This window comes from Lepisma saccharinum, chromosome 17, assembly GCF_977018435.1.
Source record: "Lepisma saccharinum chromosome 17, izLepSacc3.1, whole genome shotgun sequence".
NCBI classification, from domain to species: domain Eukaryota; kingdom Metazoa; phylum Arthropoda; class Insecta; order Zygentoma; family Lepismatidae; genus Lepisma; species Lepisma saccharinum.
This window is the reverse complement of record NC_139245.1, coordinates 35,612,069-35,632,768: the sequence shown is the minus strand read 5'-3', so window position 1 is coordinate 35,632,768 and position 20,700 is coordinate 35,612,069. Positions and strand designations below refer to the sequence as shown.

Genomic DNA, 20,700 nt, shown 5'->3' with positions numbered 1-20,700 from the left:
AACTTGCCTATTGTACGCAACAATAACAGCGATCTCACTTCAATACCTCAATATGATGACATTATATGACACTTACGAGTTAATGTTTTCAGTTGAACTAGGGTTGTGATAAAGGGGTGCTGAAGGAGGTGCGGAAGAAAATTATGAGCTGCGCAAGCATTCTCCTGGCGCTGCCTCTGGCTGCTGTGAGAGGGGGAGGGTTAAAAAATGCCTTATTTTTCCACTGTAGCGTTGCTAGGTACCTGGGATTGTCCTTTGCTAGTGTTTTGTTGAGAGCTACAGCATGTTTATATACAAAGTCCCAGAATGTAAGGAAATTGTAGGAAGGAAATTATATTGCTGTAGTAATGCATCCTGAAATCTCTAACCTAGAAATTAATATTGTTATTATGTCAACTTATTTATGGATAAAGAGGGCTACGATAGGCGTATTTAAAAGGCAAAGGCAAAGCTCTTTGCACATTGTAATATACCCTGAAGCAGTGGCGGCGATTGGGTTCCAAAACCAGGGAAAGAGGTGCCAAAACGGGGGTGCAAAGGCAGTTTACTTTCCCTCGTAGGTTTAGCATAGTGTCCGGGGCAACAACAATTGGGGGAATGACCCCCACTGCCCTGAAGTATTGAAGTAAGGTCAGGGTTGTGGAGGCAGCGTCCCATACATTCACAATCTCGGCTATTTGTGGAGATGATGTGAACAGCAGCACGTTCCGGCAGCCTTCGCCACGCCCTTCCCTTGCAAGTACCCATTTATTAGGGATGGGTGAACGCCACAACATTTCAATGCATTTTGGGAAAAATTCTCACCCCACCTGGAATCGCTCACCTCGGGAATCAAACCCGGGTCTTCTGCGAGGCAGTCAGATACCCCGCCGACTATAAGGATCTATATTTAGTAATGCCTCCTATGTATTTCAGGACTTTCTAATCATTAAAGCTGCCAAAATGGCGATGTGGAACAATGGAGCATCAACTTTTGAAAAACATTGGGTGGGCTCAAACACTCGAGTTATAGTGTCACGAAAGAATCTCATATATCCCCAGTCCATGTATCAGAATATTAATGCACATCAAAATTGCATCCTTACTTATTTTGTTCAATTCTGTTCATTTATTGATTTCAAGAAGCACTTCACCACGAATGACGATAACAAATATGTAATAATAATAATAATAATAACACGACAAATTATTGGGTGCGCTCGGGGCCCGTATAAGTAGGCGCCACTGATGGTACACGTGGCTTGAGTTATTCAATATGGCGGACAAATATGGCCGTCAATATTAAATACAGCGTGAGCATAAAGTCTTTCCCTGATTACAAACTTTTATTGCTAAAGAACTATGCTAGATACAAATATGCGGTTTGTTGGAAATGGTAGCTTAACTCATAATGTTTTGTTATCAGTACACTTCGACATGTGCTCCCTTTGTCTAGGCGATACTCAATTTCTCTCCATGTCTTTGCCAACATCTCTTCCGTCACCGTCTCTATAGCATCCCGTATTCGTGTCTGAAGAGTTTGCATATCAGGAACTGGTAAACTAAACACTGTGTCCTTAAAGTAACCCCATAAAAAAGTCAAGAGGGGTTATGTCAGGCGAACGCGGTGGCCATGATATGGCACCGTCTCTACCGATCCATCTGTCTGGAAAGGTGTCATGCAAGAACTGGCGAACAGTTTACTCCCAGTGTGGCGGTGCACCATCTTGTTGAAACACTACCCATGGTTGAAATTCCTGTAACTGAGGAGCAACGTAAAGTTGAGATATAAATATTCATAATCAGGGAAAGGCTTTATGCTCACCCTGTATATAATTTTTAACGGCCGTGACGGGCCCCCAACGTGTCATTTCCTACATTCTCGAGGCCCTGTTTAATGTATTTGGATGTATTTAATGCATTTTACCCTAGAGAGCTAAGGTAAAAAGTCAAGAACGCTGAAGTTAAGGCGTATTGAATTTGACGACCTTACTCTGTTGCTTTATAGGAACAGTTTTATTGTCAATTAAAATTAGGCTAATATAATTTGTTTCTGATAGTATTAGTAACAAACAAAAAAGTTTTGACATCATTTAATATTCATAGTTACATTTAAAAACAGCAATTTGTTTGGTATTCTCCACATATTGCTTTTGAACAATGGCTGAAACACAATTTTGTCATCCTCTTTTCTTTCATGGTTATCGCAGGTTATTCGGAAGTTTGATAGAAGTGCCATGAGTTGTCTAAAGCAGGAAATCCACATTCTTTTAGATTTCTTTTGCGTAACACAATTGATGTTTTCTTGTCGATAGAAAAAATAGATATGGCAAATTTTAATGCATCATCAGAACGACTACACAGATAAAATAATATCAAATAATTTGTCAACTGGACAGCAATTGAACCAAGACAGTATCGCTCCCTCCACAGTTCAAGGTCAATTGAAGGTTCTGAGGGTGCCAAGTGCATCATGTGGTAAGAAAGGGTGGCGACGAACCTTAGCTTTCCAGTGTTACGGGGGTTGGTGAATGCGATTGCATGGACACAGCTGGTTACCACCACTAGAAACAAAATTTTACTCTATATTAACTTAATAAAACTTCTAATTAACAAACAACTATGACAATTTTTTAAATTATTTATTTCCTACTTACTCAATTACAATATGAAAAATAACACCTTCCCCTTTAGCACCGATTGTTGTAATTACTAGCTTTAGCGCCAGTGAACAAATATGCCTTTGCTGATTCATACTTTCTGTTTCAGCAAAGGTATGTTTGTGCAAATAACATTCAATAAATGCAAGATTTCATGTTTCGTCGAATTTGTTGAACTATCCGTTTCCATAAAAGCGAGTAACAAAGAAACAAAATGGAGAACTGTTTCAACAATATACATCGTAACCGACATTCGAAATTATATTTAGTTTACAATTAAAAGGATAAGCAATCCCCGAGCATCAATTGTCTAGACTAAAGTGTAATAGGGACAGAATTTCGCTGGAGCGCCAAATAGTTCGTACGGACGACGCTAGATGGCGTACGGAATCGAGAGTTTCTTCTCTCGAGCGAATATCGCTGGAACAGGCAAAACGAGCGGTTTACGCTCGAAGCCCAGTAGTACATGTATAACCGTCATTTGTCTCTGGCAGTGGGACCTCGAATATGGATCTTGAAGTGAAAAATGCAGTGAAATTGAAACTTAAGTGAGCATAGTTATCATTTTCATGTTAAAACGAGCTTAAGTCTATCTTACCAATACACAGTGATAAATGAAAATTAAATAGATGATTGTGGGATGAAACTACCAAGACAGATATTTTACACGTTTACGATTATTGTCACATTAAAATAATATTTCACTGTATTCGCCCGAGGGTGGGAGACTAGAACGAAAACAAGATCCAAGCAGTACACTGTAGTAGAGATACGCTAGTAAATAAATTTCTATGTAAACAACACAGAAGTCAAAAGCGTAACATACCCCCCAAAATACAACTCGCACAATGCAAATCGCGAGTGAAATTGAAAATGAAAGTCAAAGTGTGACGCAAGTACCGTAAGAAAGAACGAGGTCCGAGACAAGAAGACACGAACTAGGATCAAAAAGCCATAACAGTGGCTAGAAACCACAAGGAATAGGCGGTGTGAACCAACTGCAAAAATCAACAAAACTTTTAATATGTCGCGCTAGCTCTAACCACTGATAATCTTCAATAGGAAAACTGTGCGTAATGTATAATTTAACATTGACTATTTTGCAAATTTGTAGTGTTCCATTGTTTATATTTGTTCAAAACTGTATTTGCATTACATTGTGTGCACGTAGGTGCATATTTAGATATTTTAAGTTCATATTTTGGCATTTAAATAGCTATTTTTACATTTAAGTGAATATTTTGTGTTTTAAGTCCATACGTTTTTGTATTGTAAGTACATATTATGGCATTTAAATACATATTTTGACATCTAAGTGCAAATTTTGCCTTTTAAGTCAATTCTTTTGTATTTTAAGAGTGTAGTTGCCATTTTCAGTCGTATATTTGAATTTATATATATATTTTTGCTTGTTAATACATATTTCCAAAATTAGTGTATGTGATTCCATAATTTACTCGCTATGTTTTCAGTTAAAGATAATGAAATAACTTTTAATAGAAAATAAGGTAAAACTATCAAAGCCGGGAATTGTTTGTAATTCGTTTATTCTGTAATTGCTGACATTCGTACTTAATTATTCTGCATTGCGAAAGATTGTTTAACAAGGGATTTCGCTTTTTTTTTTTTTAACGAAATTAGTATATATTGTCGACATATCGAGTAATTATTGTTCGTTCTTTTCTCGCTTCCTGAACACGCAAAATGGCGGGCAAATCTTGACTAGGGTTGTGTTTCAAACTGCAAAGCAGTGTTTCAACCTTCTTAACAGAAACATTCCCGCATAGCCCCGAAAACCATTCCCACATAGCCTTAAAAACCATTCACGCATAGCCCCAAAAACCATTCGGGATAGTGTAACCATCCACGAATAGCCCCAGAAACCATTCCCGCATAGTCCAAAAAACATTCTGGATGGTATAACCATCCACGAAGAATGCCTCACGCACCATCACAGTAAGGTTAGATTAGGTTGCTTTAGGTTGGGCAATATAGTGAAAAAACTGTGTGTTTGGAAACACTTACCGGGGATTACGTCATCAGATGCTCGCAACATCCGGTTCAAGTACATGAATGGAAATTCAAGCAACAGCTTTCGTGCATCGGACGGACATTATTATAGAAAAATACATGAATTAGCGGCCAAATACATTGAAAAATGCGACAAAACACTTCTACGACCTTCCGAAATTACACAGAAACTCAATTCCCTAAGTACTTTCTCCTGTAAATTTGAAGAAATCCGATTCCCGGCTTTGATAGTTTTACCGAAAATTAACCATTCCATAGCAGGGCGCAAGCACTGCGCACTGCAACAGCATTAAGCTGCAACAATTATGAGATCCGGTGTCTACTTGTAATTCAGTTTACAGCACCCAATAACACGTCCATTTCGGACGGCTAAACATTCATAAGGTGATGATGTATGCATCCCTAACGTGATATCAGACGCATAATTTACGCACTCAGTTTGAGGTGGTAATAGATGCAGAGATGTGAATCAGCAATTTAGAAACGGTGCTATGGTGGAACCAATTTACTTCAGTGAAAAACTACGTTACTGCACTTTTCATGGAGGAAAGCGTTGTGAAAACTATACATTTTTATTTTTCAATGTTACATTACTTACATTTATAAAGAAAATATGAATTTCAAACATAAGCCTAACTAGCTTGCGGAGTCAAACCCGGAACCATATTACGTCCCAATAAACACCTAATGGCCCTGCTTTTCAACTTACAGGCAGGGTTGGTTGTTCAAGGTCCAAGAACCCATAAATTCTAATGGGTTCTATTGGGTTCTGCTGTAGGACCGGAATCTTTTTTTCTCGCACATTTTAAATTCGGTCCAAGTTGCGAATTGTTACATTGAAAAAAGGTTTCTGGACCGAATTGAAATTCTTCCGTAAAAAAGGTTCCTGGACCAAATTGAAATTCATTCTTGAAAAAAGGTTCCTGGACCGAATTTAAATTAATCTGGAAAAAAGGTTCCTGAACCGAATTGAAATACTTTACAGATAAAAAGGTTCTTTACGGTCCAGAACCTATTTACGCTTTCTCTCCTGGACCGGAATTGAATTTATTTAATTCCTGGACCTTTAACAACCTTAATTGGCCTTCAAATAATTTGCACATACAAATTGATCGACCTGCTTCCCCTCCTCCCCCCTAAAGAAAGACACATCTATTTAGACTTATAGCCTCAAGTACCTTCCTGAAAACTATTTTTCAAAAGAGTAAGTAACCACTTTCTTTCACATCTGCCTCGTTGTGATTGGCTGATTGATTAATTTGGTTTATTTTCCTTGCCTCTTCTGCCACTTTTTGACTAATCGCGAAGATGAGGATGAGTGATATGATGAAATTGATGAATAGACGCTTACAAACAACACCCATTCCCAGACAAGGATTCGAACTCGGGTTAACTTGCGTCGTAGCGCGCTGTGCTAGCCGCTCCATCACGGAGGTCGACTTGCCTCGTTTATGCAAAATCTAGAAACGACCAATAGTTTAGCGTAGTACACCTTGCACTGCATTGTTACATACTAACGAGGCTCTGGCGTCTGAACTCACATCCAGTGTAATTCTCAGTAAAGCTCGTAGTGTGTCTTTTCCACGTATGTTTGCAACATTGCTTTCCACAATTTAATCTTATCACCGTTGTCATCTCCGCGATTATCCGCAAGCGGCAGAAACCGAAGTAAAATAAATCAATCCATTTAGTTAATGTAACAAACGACAAATATTCGGTTAAGGCTGTAGAACAGTGGTGTTCAAACGTGCAAGGTGAGCCAAAGTTTCGCAGGGAAGGCGCGAAAACTTCCGAAAAAAATATTACCGTCCGCTCTACTCCCACTTGTTTATTAAAAGCACCATTACTGCTAACATTTCACTATTCTATTCGCTATCTTTAGTTAATTTTTCCTTGCTTTTGGTTTGAGTTTTAATTCTACTTTATATAGGCTTATCGGGGATGTAACTATAGCAGTGTTGCCACAATCTGAGGGCATAATTTCCCTTTCCAAGGGCAAAATTTCCCTTTTTGCACTGTTTTTCCCTTCACTAAAAACCTTTAAAAATAATATTTATAAATAGTACATAATCTGTACTATTTTTGAGTTTAGTGTCTTGAAATTTCCATGGAAGTTTGGTATTTTTCATCCCATTTAGTTCAAAACTTGTTTCCAATTTCCCTTCATAAAGGGAAATTTCCCTTCATGTGAACACTGACCTACAGTGCAATGCCCCTCCACCGGATATCGAACCTGTGGCCTCTTGATTATAAAGCAACGACGTTATCGGGGAGGAACTCTTTGGTTTTGGTATTATAAGTCTCGTAAGGAGGGGGACACTGCCCTTCCGTCTCCCTTATAATCTGCCCCCTTCACTGCATAAGACAATTGATTGATTGATTTGGTGTTTTAAGTCCACGTTATGCACAGTAAGGCTAATCAGGACTGGACCTACAGTTTAAATTGTGATCCGAACCACTATGTGCCTCCACCGGGTTCGAACCCGGGACCCCTTGATCACAAGGAACGCCGTAACCTGCGTAAGACAACTTTGCAATTGAAAAGAAGAACAAGTTGACACGCCCCTTCTGCCTTTAGGGCTTTATGTTCGTCGGTTACAACCCTTTTATCGGACTTCTCAAAAGCTTCTTAGGGTTAGAAGGACCAAGCCCTTGCGTGGTCTGTGGTGCAGGATTTATTTTTAATTATTCTATATTGGTTAGGAATAAAAGATCAGCCAGATCTCTCACTAGGAGATTTATTTAAACTTCTGATGATATACAAACACTTTTCAAACAGACAATTCATCCGATACAACTTGTAGGCCTAAACCTATTAGTTGTACCGAAGTTTATAACCCTGGTCTTTTGATGATGCAGGAGAACACATTATTCAGAGTTGGGTTGTGGAATATCTGCCGAATGGAGTACACACAAATTCGAAAGAAACGCACTCCCTTACGGTTATGCAACCCGTAATTTTATATCATCTAGTTTCGCCTGGTAGAGTAGTTCCCGAGAAGAGCAGTGTTTCCAAACCTATAACTGTAGTGTTTCCAACCCTGTATTGGTAGGTTGGTTGTTGATTTGGTGTTTTAAGTCCACAATACACAGTATGACTAATCGGGACTGGACCTACAGTTTAAAGTGAGATCCGAACCCCTTTGTGCCTCCACCGGGACTCCTTGATTACAAGGCGACGACGATACCATTGCGCCATCCAAGCCTGTATTGCTTCGTAGAAGACGAAACCTTCACGTAAACTTCTTCATTCGTGAGTTACATTTGGTTTACAGACTCACATTACAGGACACTCTTTTCCTGTATTGCATGTGTTCTGGAGCATTTATTTTTTCTTCTGCGGAGAAAATTCTGTTATTATTTTACATCTTATTTTTCGCAGCATCTCTACCATTTATTGGCTAATCGGAACAATGAGGATGAATGATGACTCGATGAAATTGATAAGAGGACAGTCATAAAGAAACCATGGGGGCTAGATTCATATTATTATTATTACTAGTATTATCTTTCTTTTTGACTTTACTTTTGGCTAATCGCAACGATGAGGATTAGTGTATGATAAAATGCATGAAGGAACACTCATAAACAATCATACCCAGGCCGGGAATCCAACCCGGGAATTTCGGCAGCGAGATCAAAAGCCGACGGCTTACCACGCTCGGGCACAGACGCGGCCAATTATTATTAGTGATATTGTCTTAAGTAGTGTATTTTTCCACCATATTCTTTCATACAATCATGCAACTGATGAAAATTAAAATGTTAAAATACCTGCCTACGTTTTTTTTTTAAAGCTTGCAATATAAACCCCTGCTGCACGAAGCCAAATGGTGGGAATACGAAACAGAACCAAGTTAACATATCTTGACCGTGGAAAGTGTTAATACAAAATCTAGAAAAGAGCCATTTAACAGTTGCCTGATTGCTTTTCCATTTGTTGTATGGGAAGAATTGTCTGAAATGTGTGTGTAGTGGCAGGCAAAGGAGAATACAAAGATCGAATAGAGAGGCAACACTGTCACTGTTCTGCACTGCACAGACAACGCGTCTCGTCGAGTGGGCGGGGCACTGTGGGTGCGAGCGAGCTGCTGTTGCTTCTGCAAAAAAGAACACTGACAGACAACTGAATGACGCTCCGCTTAAAATCTAGTCAATCGAGAAAGGATTTTTTGAGGAAGTGAATTGAAATATAAACGCCAGAATTTGGTCTAAGCCTATAATGGTTACTCGCAAAAAGAGCGGATCAATTTTTACATGTGGAATTCCGTAATGAAGGAGGCAACAGGCCGCACTCCACACCTTTAGCCTGGTAACACTAATAAATCATCTCATTATATGCGTTCGGTTATGCTGATAGTCATGTTTAATATATTACCTTCAAACAAACAATATCATGGACTCACTCAGAGGCAGAATTCAATTTTAGGCTTTACTTTCCTGAAGATATTTTAGCAATATAATCATTCCGCTCCATTTTCGTATTCTCAATTGAACTCGCACTATTTTTTCCAGAAATTGAGTCCCACCTCCCTTCTCCCACCTTAAAAATTCTTGGGTGAGAGGCTAAAATTACAGACAATACTTTACGACTCAAAGTGACGTGACCTAGAACGTAGTGAAAAATCACTGGTGCAAAATTCAACGTAATGATGATAAAATGAAGGTAGGAAAATGGATGTGCTAGAAAGTTTTACATACATACATACACACACATAGTTAGTTCCGTGTAGAAGACATTTCTTCACATTTTTCTCACCTTGGCTTCCTTCAATTCACGAAACTGTAAAGCCATGAACTCGTTAAACCCCTATAATCACGGAGTCCCAGGTTCGATTCCTGGTGGAGACACAACCGCCTAGTGGTTCGGATCTCACTTTCAACTGTAGGTCCCACTTCGGGTAGCCTTTCTGAGCATGAAATGGAATTAAAACACGGTAACCCATCACAACACACGCGCAGAGGGCGTTGAACGTCATGACTGACAATTATTACATACATCGAACTTTCAGCGAAGCTGGAATAAGGTCTATTTGCCATGCGAAATAGTGTGAATTTTCAGTCTTCTATACGAAGTGCATGCAAGTTATCTAAAAAAATGCAAATGTGAGGGTGAGTCGAGCTATGTTTCATTCAATAAGATCTTAACTTCAAACATATTTTGCTCTATAGTTGTCGATTTCGAATGGGCATCTAAGACTGGTTGCTTAGCGGACCGGATTTGGAGCAAAATCATGGACTGTCACAGTTCCAATCACACTACAAACATAGCAAAAATTGTTCGCCTGAAGATGAGAGAAGAGGTGATCTCTTGAAATGTCTCGAAATATATAGATAGAATATATGTTCAATCAAAAGGAAAAACAATGGATAATATCCAATTAAGTAGAAACGTTGTTAGAACCGGTGTTCATTCACAGAGCAAAAGGGTTATTGTGACAAAATCCTGTTTCCCTGCTGGCTACTTCCGAGAAGAGGGCTTTGTGAAGTTATCGTTTCTTGCCCAAGCGGTAGGCCTAATTGGTTGATTGACCACGAGTTCCTTCGTAGGTAAACGCGGCAACAGAGGATCACTGCCATAAAGGTGGTTCCCGCGTCGGCTGAAAGAGCTACAGGAATTTAAAGAACCATTGTCACTAACTTCAGACAAACATCTAATAATTTCCTTAGGTTTCGAAGCTGATCCGAAGGGACAACAAATACCAAAAAAACGACATGAATTAAATGATCGATTGGTCCGTCCTTCTGTTGATGGATGGCAATTTATATTAACAATAATAATCGTAAGCTTATCATTCAAGAGTCAACAATCAAAGCTAATACGCATCTATACATCAGAAATTACTAGAGTGTTAAAGTTGTTTTTGTACCTTTTGTTATTTTAAGTCGCTCTTCTGCCACTTTCGGCTAATGAGGATGAGTGACGATTAGATTAAATTGATGCCATGATACCAATATTGAAGCTGTGGCTCAAACCCGGAAATTTCGTGGTATCGGAAGTGGACCACTTAACGCGCTTGGCCACCAAAGAGAACCGGCTCTGCGGCCAAGCGCGGTTAGTGGTGGACTAACGATCCAGACACCGAATGTTCCGGGTTCGAGTCCCGCCCGGATCTTTGTCAATTTCTTAATCGTCAGAAATCCCTTCACAATCTAAGACATACCATTTTATCAAAACTTCATTCCCCTCCCCTCCACCTCAAATTTAATACTCAATCTTCCCAACAAAATTTCCATGCCAATTTTAGACTTCCTGCTGATATTGCTCCCTCCAAAAAAGCAATCTAAGACGTAATAGTAATACACAAGACTTGGGATTCCCTGCCCCCCAAATAATTATCAATCCCGCTACCTTAAAATCTCACTAACTTCATTAATCGCCCACCATAATTTCCCTATCAATCTAAGGCCTAATATGTAAGAGTTGGATATCGCCCCCCCCCCGCCAGACCCTGTGGCCGAGTGGTTAGCACATCGCGCTGCGACGCCAAGGGTCCCGGGTTCGAATCCTGGTCGGGCTTGGTTGTTTGTAAATGTCCATTCATCAATTTCATCATTTCATCACTCATCCCCATCTTCGCAAATTAGCCAAGAGGCACAAAACGCGAAGTAAAATAAACTAAATCAATCAAATCAATCAATCAATCGCCCCCCCCACCAATATTACTTATTACCCGTAACAATTCCCCTGACAATCTACAAATGACTATTTGTATAACAGCAATGGCTAATTGATGACGTAATTCAACTTGTGCCCTGTTTACTCAGTCAAATTTCCACCACAGTCTGCGCCATAATGCCCCTCCCCCTGGACACCCCTGATTTAGAACTGTGGCAACGTGATAGGTGTAATGTAACTAACAGTTAAGTGTTAGGAATGGGTGCATGTGTGCTGCGCATTTGAATTTCATGTGAATCAAATCTGTCAATAATGTGAATATTAATATTATAGAATATAATATAATGGTTCAGGTGTGCGAAAAACTAAGCAAGAGCACCAAGGTATCAATAAGAAAGAATTGGAAAGATAAGTTGCATATGGAGATGTGTGTAATTATTAGTTTTGTTCTGGGATGTAGCAAAGAACATCGGTTAAACAGTGCGGAGTTTCAATACTGTGTTCACCCGCCGTTGGATTCAAGCACATCATCTAGTCGACGAGGCAAGGATTCCACGAGCAGATGTTTGGTCTTCTCCTTAAACTCTCCGAAACATCAAACACGTGAGTCAGTAGAGCTTCCGTTGTTCTCAGTTGTCTAGGTTCCCACTCTCTCACCATCAACGCCCAAATGTTTTCGATTGGAAGACTTCGCTGGCCAATCTACTCTTGAAAGCAGATCCCCCGCACAAGAACATGCGGACTATCTCCTCTCTTGGAAATTCCGAAGTGTAAGGCATGATGAAATGATATCGTAAAGGAACATTCGGACCGAAGGGACATGCTGCACGTGGCACATGCCTCTTGAAAACAGCTTATCATTGGTGCATGTAGAGTTTCACGCCCATTCCGGTGCAGAAAGTTTCATTTTATTGGTTCCGTTGCAAGTGACATGCTCAAGGCATAGATACGAGTAAAACTGCTGCAGGATCTCGAACGAAGCACCTACCGGGGCTCGAATTAAAGCCAAAGCGTGGTGGCAAAGGCAACCGTGAAGTTACTGCATCTGAGATTTACGTCAAGCAGGGCCTGTGTGGTGTGTGCAAAGAAACTCACGCTTGCTTTAGGAAATAAGGATACTATTGAATCAATGCAATATAAAAGAGTATATACCGTAAAATATACATTATTATTGACTCATGCATTCCATTAAAAAAATGCATTGTTTTCTCGCACATTTCTGCCCGCAATGAATATAAATGTGTAATCTATTAAATTAAGCAGGAGCATGCAGATTTAAAAATATTGATAAGATGATTCAATTGAATTGAATTGAATTGTTGTTTTTTAAGTCCACTAGTGCACAGAAAGGCTAATTGGGACTGGACCTACAGTTTATAGTGGGTTCCGAACCACTATGTTCCTCCACCGGGTATCGAACCCGGGACCCCTTGATTGAAATGTGACGACTCTACGATTGCGCCATAGGGGAGGCCCTAGTCCTCTTACGGAGATAATTCGTTCGGAGCAATAGAAATGCCCTATCAAAACAATTGGGGAATATTATTTTCAATGTGGATATTCTTCGGAAAATATGTTTCTAACAACAGTTTACCTAAATAGTGGGGACTTGGGGTGAGAGAGAGGGACGGAGTTGGAAGAGAGAGAGAGAGAGAGGAAAAGCACACAATTTTCTGTTCAGTGCGAACCTTTTGGATTGCTTTTTCCTAGCGCACCAAAAACACAATACGTATAACCCAAATGCAACCCAAACCTTCAATGGCAAAATTGTGAGTCAATCACTCAACTGGAATAAAAAGTACGGATTTAAATCTAGGCCAGAAGATAGTTATTGCGCTACCATGTGCCAAAAAAATCCACTTTGCCCGCGAGAATTGTCATGCCTGAGTGATATGTAGTTTACGTTAGTTGTGAGAGTTGCTTCAATTCCATTGCCTGCCAAGAATAATGATAGCGCTGAAAGCATAAAATACAGAAATGTGCATGTTTGGCGAGCTATGAGAAAAGCAGATCCTTGTGTTTTCTTTTCAAAATTTACTAATTTTATGTCAACTTTTACATATAGCCAATGGCGACAGAGGATGAATGATGCTTCAGGGAAATTGATGAAGATTGAAGAAACAACGAAAAAGAAAAACTCATTATCAGAGGCTAGGACCCAAGAACCCTGGCTGCGCAGCATGTTATGATATTTAAGTATATCACGGATTGCTGCTAAATCCATTCCTAGATATTTGTAATGAATGAACCCCCGCCCCCGCTACGAGAAAAAGAAAGACTATAGGATGTGAAACATTCACAATGTAATTGCATTGCTTTACATCGCTCTTGGCTGTATTCCAAATGTAGTAAGAGATCAGCGATAAGTCGGATTTTTTTTTGTGTGTGTGTTTTTTTTATCGCAAGGGCTACCTATTTCATCATTTATAAAGAGTTAACTTCGTCGTTACGCTAGCACCAGACACAAATGCATCAATTTCTATTTCGGTTATTTTACATCACTCTTCTGCCTCTTGAGTTAATCGCGATAATACGGATGAATTATCAATTTATAAAATTGTGACGGGACAAACTCAGTGATACATTCATGCCTGACCAGAGTTCGAATCTGGAACATATGAAAGGCTGGCAGAAATGTATCGGAAAAGTGTAGGAGCACCAAGAACCGGTTTCACCCAGCACAGACAATGAAATCATTTACAGCGACTCGCTGTGGCAGTGTTGCTCGTCACCCCCTCTCCCTCACTCGCAGATAGCATAGCCTTCTCAGCACCCACATGCTGATGGAAGAGTGGAACCACAAGCAAAACAACCTGCGCAGACCCACGACTCCTGTGCACCGTACTCCCGCGAGGAGGGGCGGGGGAGAGTGGACCATGCTTCCTTATGGCCCGAGCTGAAGGGAAGAAGGGAGATCTGCGCGGGTACTTTTCGTCCCAAGGATTTTTTTCGTTGTGGTCGATCTATACTTTTCGTTTCAGGCATATTCCGACTGGAAGGTTTCTGGCACCCCTCCGCCCCCCCCCCCCCACTTCCCACCATGGTTAATAAATGAGACCCTTGCACTTTCAAAACCCTTATCGCAAGAAAAAGCTGGCATCAATTTTACACCACCATACAATAAGATTTACACGGGAAACATTTCCTAACATATTTTCTTGATTCGGACTAAGGGCAAATTAAAAATAGTCAAAGAATTAAATTACTGAAAATATGGAAAAGCGCGATACCGAAATCTGTAATGAGTGCGAAGGGAAAATCGAGAAAAGGAAAAAAAATTAAGTATAAAAGTATTCGAATAACCAGATAAAGAGAGAAAGTTATCACGGCTCGAACAATGCAAATGAAAAAAAACGGGAATACGAATTGAAATATACGACAATCGGAAGTAGGCTGAAGGAAGCAAATTTTAATAAACGTGGAAAGAAAACATAATGAAAGGAGCGCTGGTTCGATTCACGACGGAAGCTCATATTTGTTGTTCGAATCCCACTCTACACTGTATGTCCAGATGCATTTACACTTAAAACAAACTTCGTGGAACTTTTTCCAAATCAGATGTCGCCAAAAATTTAAAAACAAAAAGAATAACTGAAGGAAAAATGCCGAAAGCGTTATTGCAAAATGAAAAAAAAAATCTTCACATATTCGTTCGGAAGTGGTAAAAGAATAATAAAAAACTCAAGCATAAATGTTAATAACACTTGTTATTATTACCAGAGACATTCTCAAAATAAACTTCTTGTCCGTTAAAATCAAATCAAGAGGAAAGCAAGATCTCCACCCGGTTGCGTGAATCTGTGGCTAGATTCAAGAGTTGGAAACACTACGCTTCTCGCGAGCTGCTATTCCTGGCGAAACTAGATGATATTAAATTCCGGGTTGCATAACCGTAAGGGGGGACGTTTCATTCGATTTTGAGTGTACAAGTACACCAGCCGAACCGAAGAACGAAGCAAGATATTTCCCGAACGTCCCCTGAACCATCAGCCTTTCACCAACCAGGAGAATGTCCCGCTGGCTTACAAAGGTCTTGCTCTTTTATATCAAAAATCTGTTAACATTTTTCCAAGGTAACTACATGGTTGTTTACATATCCATAGTTTCAGCATCTCTGCAAGAATTAAGTTAAACAATCCTTTACCTATAGAGGTATTAACAGACAGAAATCTAACATTTTTAAGAGAAAAGATTTCAACATAGATTATTGCAACACAGATTGAACATTTTTGTGCTTGAAGAAACATGTGTTGAATGGGGCGACACAAAGTTCTCACGGAATCAGTGATATTTTCGCTTTCCTTCACAATTAATAGTTCAGATGTTATTTGAGCAGCCCTCCCCCTCTTTCACGGGACACCCGAGTTTTAACACAAGTCTTATCCGCTTCATCCTGCTGCCGGAAGTACTTTGTTTGCGGTAACAAATGCAGCAACATTCAACACGTGTCTACCATCTCGATACACTTTTGTTTTCCTATCAGCAATCGCTCAGTCTGCTCAGATCTGTACTATTCCATAAGAAGCCACTCCCTTCGGCACAAAATAAGTAGGTAAAAGGATTTGCTATTTACACACATTAAGATGATCAAGTCCAATGTGCTCCGCCCATTATAATGCAGTGACGTCACGAGCCACGGAGTCCACCTGTCGGCAGACGAGAAGATTGCGTGCTTCGGCCACAACAAGTCACGTGTTCGTGACTTCTCTTTCCCTTTCCCCCTCGGAACCTCCCCTCAATTCTCTTTGCGTGCCACTCGGAGTTGATAATCTAGTGGCAATGCAGCGGGTGTTTTCGCCCTAAAAGGAAATTTTAGGGGACGAATATGGAACCACGAGTATGCCTAAACGCAGTGCTGTCAGGTGTAATAACTCGGTTGTGTTGTTCGATAATCTGGACAAGAAATGGTGGCTGCTTGTGAGGAATTTTCATCGATCTTGGTTTGGTATGATTGTCAGAGGCGCTTTCAACGCTCCCTACTTCTCAGAACGGCAACACGAGAAGAATATGTCGCATGGGAAGGTTGTGAGCGGTGCAGGCAATGTCAATGTCCTGCTCGGAGGGTGAGTAGCAACCCTTTACAATCAGTTCTCACCCTTCACTGCACCGACGCACCAGCCCACAGTTCTGTTTGCACTGTAGACATACTCAGTGTTCGGAAACTTCGTTTTATAAGCATTTCTGCTGGATTTTCCAGTGGAACTAGTTGCGTGCTACATGCCCATCTGCTACTTTTCACCTCACACGATACTAGCATACTTGGTAGGCTTTTGTTCCCACAAGGCACTGCGCGGACGAGCGACTTGAGGAAGAACATTATAATATCTACTGATGATATTTTCCTGCAATTGCGAAAATTAAATGAAAAGAATGTGCTAGAAATTGGCTGTGTAGTCAACATGCTTTTAATAAACTCGAGTACATTTATACATGAGATTCACAGCATTCATTCATAAAAAATATTTTTGGTCAACAAAATTTGTCAAACTTTATACAGTAGCAATAATAAAGATTCTATTTATCGGCTAGTCACATCTGCCGTTTTCAAATCTCATTGCTTTGGATACATTCCTAAATGTTAAATAATGCACCTCATTTCTGTTAAGTTTTTTATCAAGCAGCGAACATAAAGGAATGCACATGACCGAATGTTCACTGTGATTGGTTGTTAACACAGCATCTAGCAGAGAAGCAAGTTGCAATTGAAACACCGTCTAGTCGTAAAAAAACAGTGTAGCAGCCATTCGGCACGCCATCTTTTCCAGTCCAGCGCCAACTAGGGCATTCCTACTGTAAATCCAGTTCCGTATGATGAGGCCTTCATTTACAGTTAGCTACTTTTTTTGAAAAGTAACTTACTTACTGTTATAGTTACTCATTTTTAAAAAGTAACTCAGTATTTGAAAAGTAATTTTAAAAGTAAATATAATCTGTCTCTGGAATCTGTGGAGTAAGTCGCGCATAACTGAAGAGAAGGGGAGAAATCGAGTGGGTGGAGCAAAGCAGCGCGCAGTGCTGCAAACGGCTGGTAGCTGCACTCACTTCCCCTCTCACGAGTTCACTGGTGTCACTACTTGCGCATAGATTTATTTTCGTTCTCTTGCTCCAGAGATTTCCGAATCAGAGAGTAGTTACAGTAGTATCTGTTACTTTTGAGTGCTTCACTAGTAACTAGTTACTTCCAAGCACTGAATAAGACCTCTGATACAAATATGACTGTTTCTCTCGCGTGTCATTCTGTGGAACAAATGGCTTCTGTAGCTGAATATGCTGTTCCAATTTCATAAAAACAAAACACTATTTTCTCTAATTAAGATGTCCCTCTATCCATGCGTTTCAAAAATGTTGTCAAAGCTTACCCACAAAGGTACTCCAAGACTATCGGTCATTCAGTATTGATTGTTCATCAGCAGTGGCGTCGATTAGGGGGGCGAGGGGGCAGTCCCCCCCCTTTTGCCACTTTTGCCCCCAAATTATGCTAAACCTTATATGGACCGTGTTAAAAATGTAAACATAAACATTGGTGAGGTCTTGCCCGGTCCCCCCGGAACTTCCGGTTTAGGCCACAGAAGCATTCGATCTAAAGCAAATCATTCACCAGTCACGCTTGCGCAAATAACAGGCCGGGGCAACACAATGCACGGTATTGATAAAATGGCCCAGTTCTAGCGACAAGCGACACCTGCAATTTGTCGTGTCGCTTTAATTCGGAAAGTGTTGTTTATTTTTGAATGTTGGTTTCCAAGAGACACGTATCGCTGCAGTCTGAAAGCTTCCTTTCGAACCAATTCACCACGAGAAAATGCACGTGTCGCTTGGACTGGACTGTTGTTTTCACAGTACCATGCATCGTGTCGCCTCGGTCTGTTGTACTCGTATGCAAGGTGAATTGTTTCGTTTAGAGTAAAGGGGCTGTTGCTTGTCGCTTCGTTGTGTAATCTCCGTGTCACTTAAAAGTGAATCCTCAGTGACAATGAAATTTTTCGAACCAAAGCGACACAACAGATTCAGATTCCCAATGGCGTGTATTGTGCCGCCTGAGACTTGATTTCCCATGAGCGGTAAATGCTTATTTATAGACTAAATAGGACTGTGTCGCTTGTCCCTTCGGTACGAACCACTGCTGTCGCGTGTCGCTTCGGTTTGAAACCTCTCCAAGAGGCGCGCTTTTCACCACAACACAATACGCAGATAAACGATCAACATGATTGTAACAAAATGCAAGTCGTACAAATCCTTTCCGGGTACCAATCCTTTCTTCGTTCTGCTTGTATCAACAGGTTTCGTCTGTACGTCCTTCGGAAACCTACGAAGTGATACTTGACTCAATAAATTTGTTCCCGATCGAACTGGGCAACCATATGCTACACAGCTGACGCCCTATTTTCTTGTAAAAGAATCTCCAATTTGCCTTTTCATATTATCGTCCATAGCACCGTAAGCGTAACCGGATGTTCTGAGGGGGTACCAGATGAATGCGCATGCTCCGCAGTAGCTCCGCCTTTAACACCGTTTATACAAAGGGAAATATACTGTCTTTGCGCCCCCTCCCAATTTTGGCACCTTGCCCCCCTGGTTTTGGAACCCAATCGCCGCCACTGCTCATCAGTTTAATAAGATCTGGAGTTAAATAAATATTTCTAAGGCAGTTTTCAGACCGAAGGGATGCGAGCAGTTTCAGTCTGTAAGAAAGCATTCACAGAGCATGCGCGACCAAAAGACCGAAGCGACACGATGCATGATATTAAGAAACGACTCCGTCCGACCGACACGTAAGCAACAAACGGCACGTGATGGTGTAGTGTTGCTTTGGTACGTACAAGAGCTTGCATTTCTTTTCTGGAGGTTTCTTTCGAAGTAAAGCGTGTCGCTTTGGTCTATTCTTTCTTGAACCTTCGCATAAAGTGTAAAGACTCGTAAAAGTTATCTCTAGTAGAGCAAGAATAATAAATAAAGGTATGGATAAATATTGTGAGACAGAAATTGAGGGGAAAGATAGAAAAACGGAGGAGAATGCAGAGAATGAAAGAGAAAGAAATGAAGAATGTGAAATAGATAGGATGGATGGAAGGAAGGGATGGAAAAATGTACAGAAAAACAGAAGAACAAGAAAGAAAAAGAAGAAGGAAGACAGATGAAGAAGAGAGAGAGAGAGAGACAGGAAAAAAAGAAGAAAGAGAAAGGCAGGAAGGAAGAGAGAGAGAGAGAGAGAGAGAGAGATTCTTAGTTGCCATGACAACGGAAACACAATCCACTTGCAAATATGTCGTCCACTCTTGAACACACCTGCACGCCCATCGGCAGTTAGGAATCGCTGTTCTACGCTAACCACTATATCACAAGGACTGGCTGACGTAAATCTTGGCAACACTGACTGAGGCAAGCTTAACGACAATTGTCCACGATTTGTTTAAAGTTTAAGTCTATTGTATGCACAGATAGGCTAATCGGGACTGGACCTACAGTTTAAAGTGAGATCCGAAGTGCTATGTGCCTCCACCGGGTATCGAATCCAGGACCCTTTGATTACAAGCCGACGACGTTACCACTACACCACCCGGCGTTGGACAGGATTCTTTTTTTAAAAAAATGTAGTTTAGCGTCGCTTTTCTGCCACATTTGGCTAATCGCGACGATGAGGATAAATGATGATATGATGAAATTGATGAAGGGTAGTTCACAAAGAACACTCATACCCAGGCTGAGATTCAAAACCAGGATCCAAGGCTTGAATTGAATTGATTTTTTGTTCAAGTCTACTATATTTACATATAGGTTAATCAGAACTGGACCTACAGTTTAAAGTGGGATCCTAACCACCATGCGCCTCGACCAGGTGTCTAACCCTAGACTACTTGATTATAAGGCGAAGACGTTATCACCGGGGGGGCCTCGGGATCCCAGGCATCGTAACGCGCTGTGCTAACCACTCCGGCACGGAGTTCGGCCCTGCAAATTACAGAGGCATCCACTAGAAATCGCAAAGAGATACTGATATTTTATTAACCTTGGAGAGAACCTTGTGTCATTTAAGTGAGAACACATAGCTTCGTTGGAATTCTGAGACCAGAAGTATTTCTTGCAGGAAATCAATTCTTGGAAACTGGGTTAAAGGCGTTTGGAAGAAAGACGCGAATGGCGATTTAATATTTCATGCCGCGAGGACAATCCGCTGAAGGGGGATGAAATGAAAACGAATCCATGAAACTTTTCTCAGGAATGGGGAAAGATTATTTTCCAGCTGTGTTAGGAGTCTTTATTCTTGGGATTCGCTTATTGGTGGTGGTTCTTCTCTTGAAAATATTAATTTTTAAGTTCGTGAGTTATGAATGGACCTCGGATTTTATTGTTTTTAACCTATTTCTTCCTTTACAGGTACGTAAAAAATAATAAGTTATGTCAGCGTTTCGT

The 20,700-nt window shown here is 40.6% G+C and overlaps 1 protein-coding gene across 2 annotated transcripts in view; it reads left to right on the top strand.

Moving 5' to 3' along the window:
- Positions 1-20,700, top strand: part of s-cup (spermiogenesis-related protein stanley-cup) — a 147,850-nt gene that overhangs the window by 78,730 nt on the left and 48,420 nt on the right. The window contains exon 1 of one of the 2 annotated variants that reach the window (XM_083139300.1): positions 16,052-16,352. The exons of the other annotated variant lie outside the window; for it this stretch is intronic. Within the exon in view, the coding sequence (XP_082995426.1) occupies positions 16,129-16,352 (224 nt within the window). The 5' untranslated portion in view covers positions 16,052-16,128. Of the gene's footprint in view, positions 1-16,051; positions 16,353-20,700 lie in introns of those variants that run through there. 2 annotated transcript variants of the gene reach the window in all.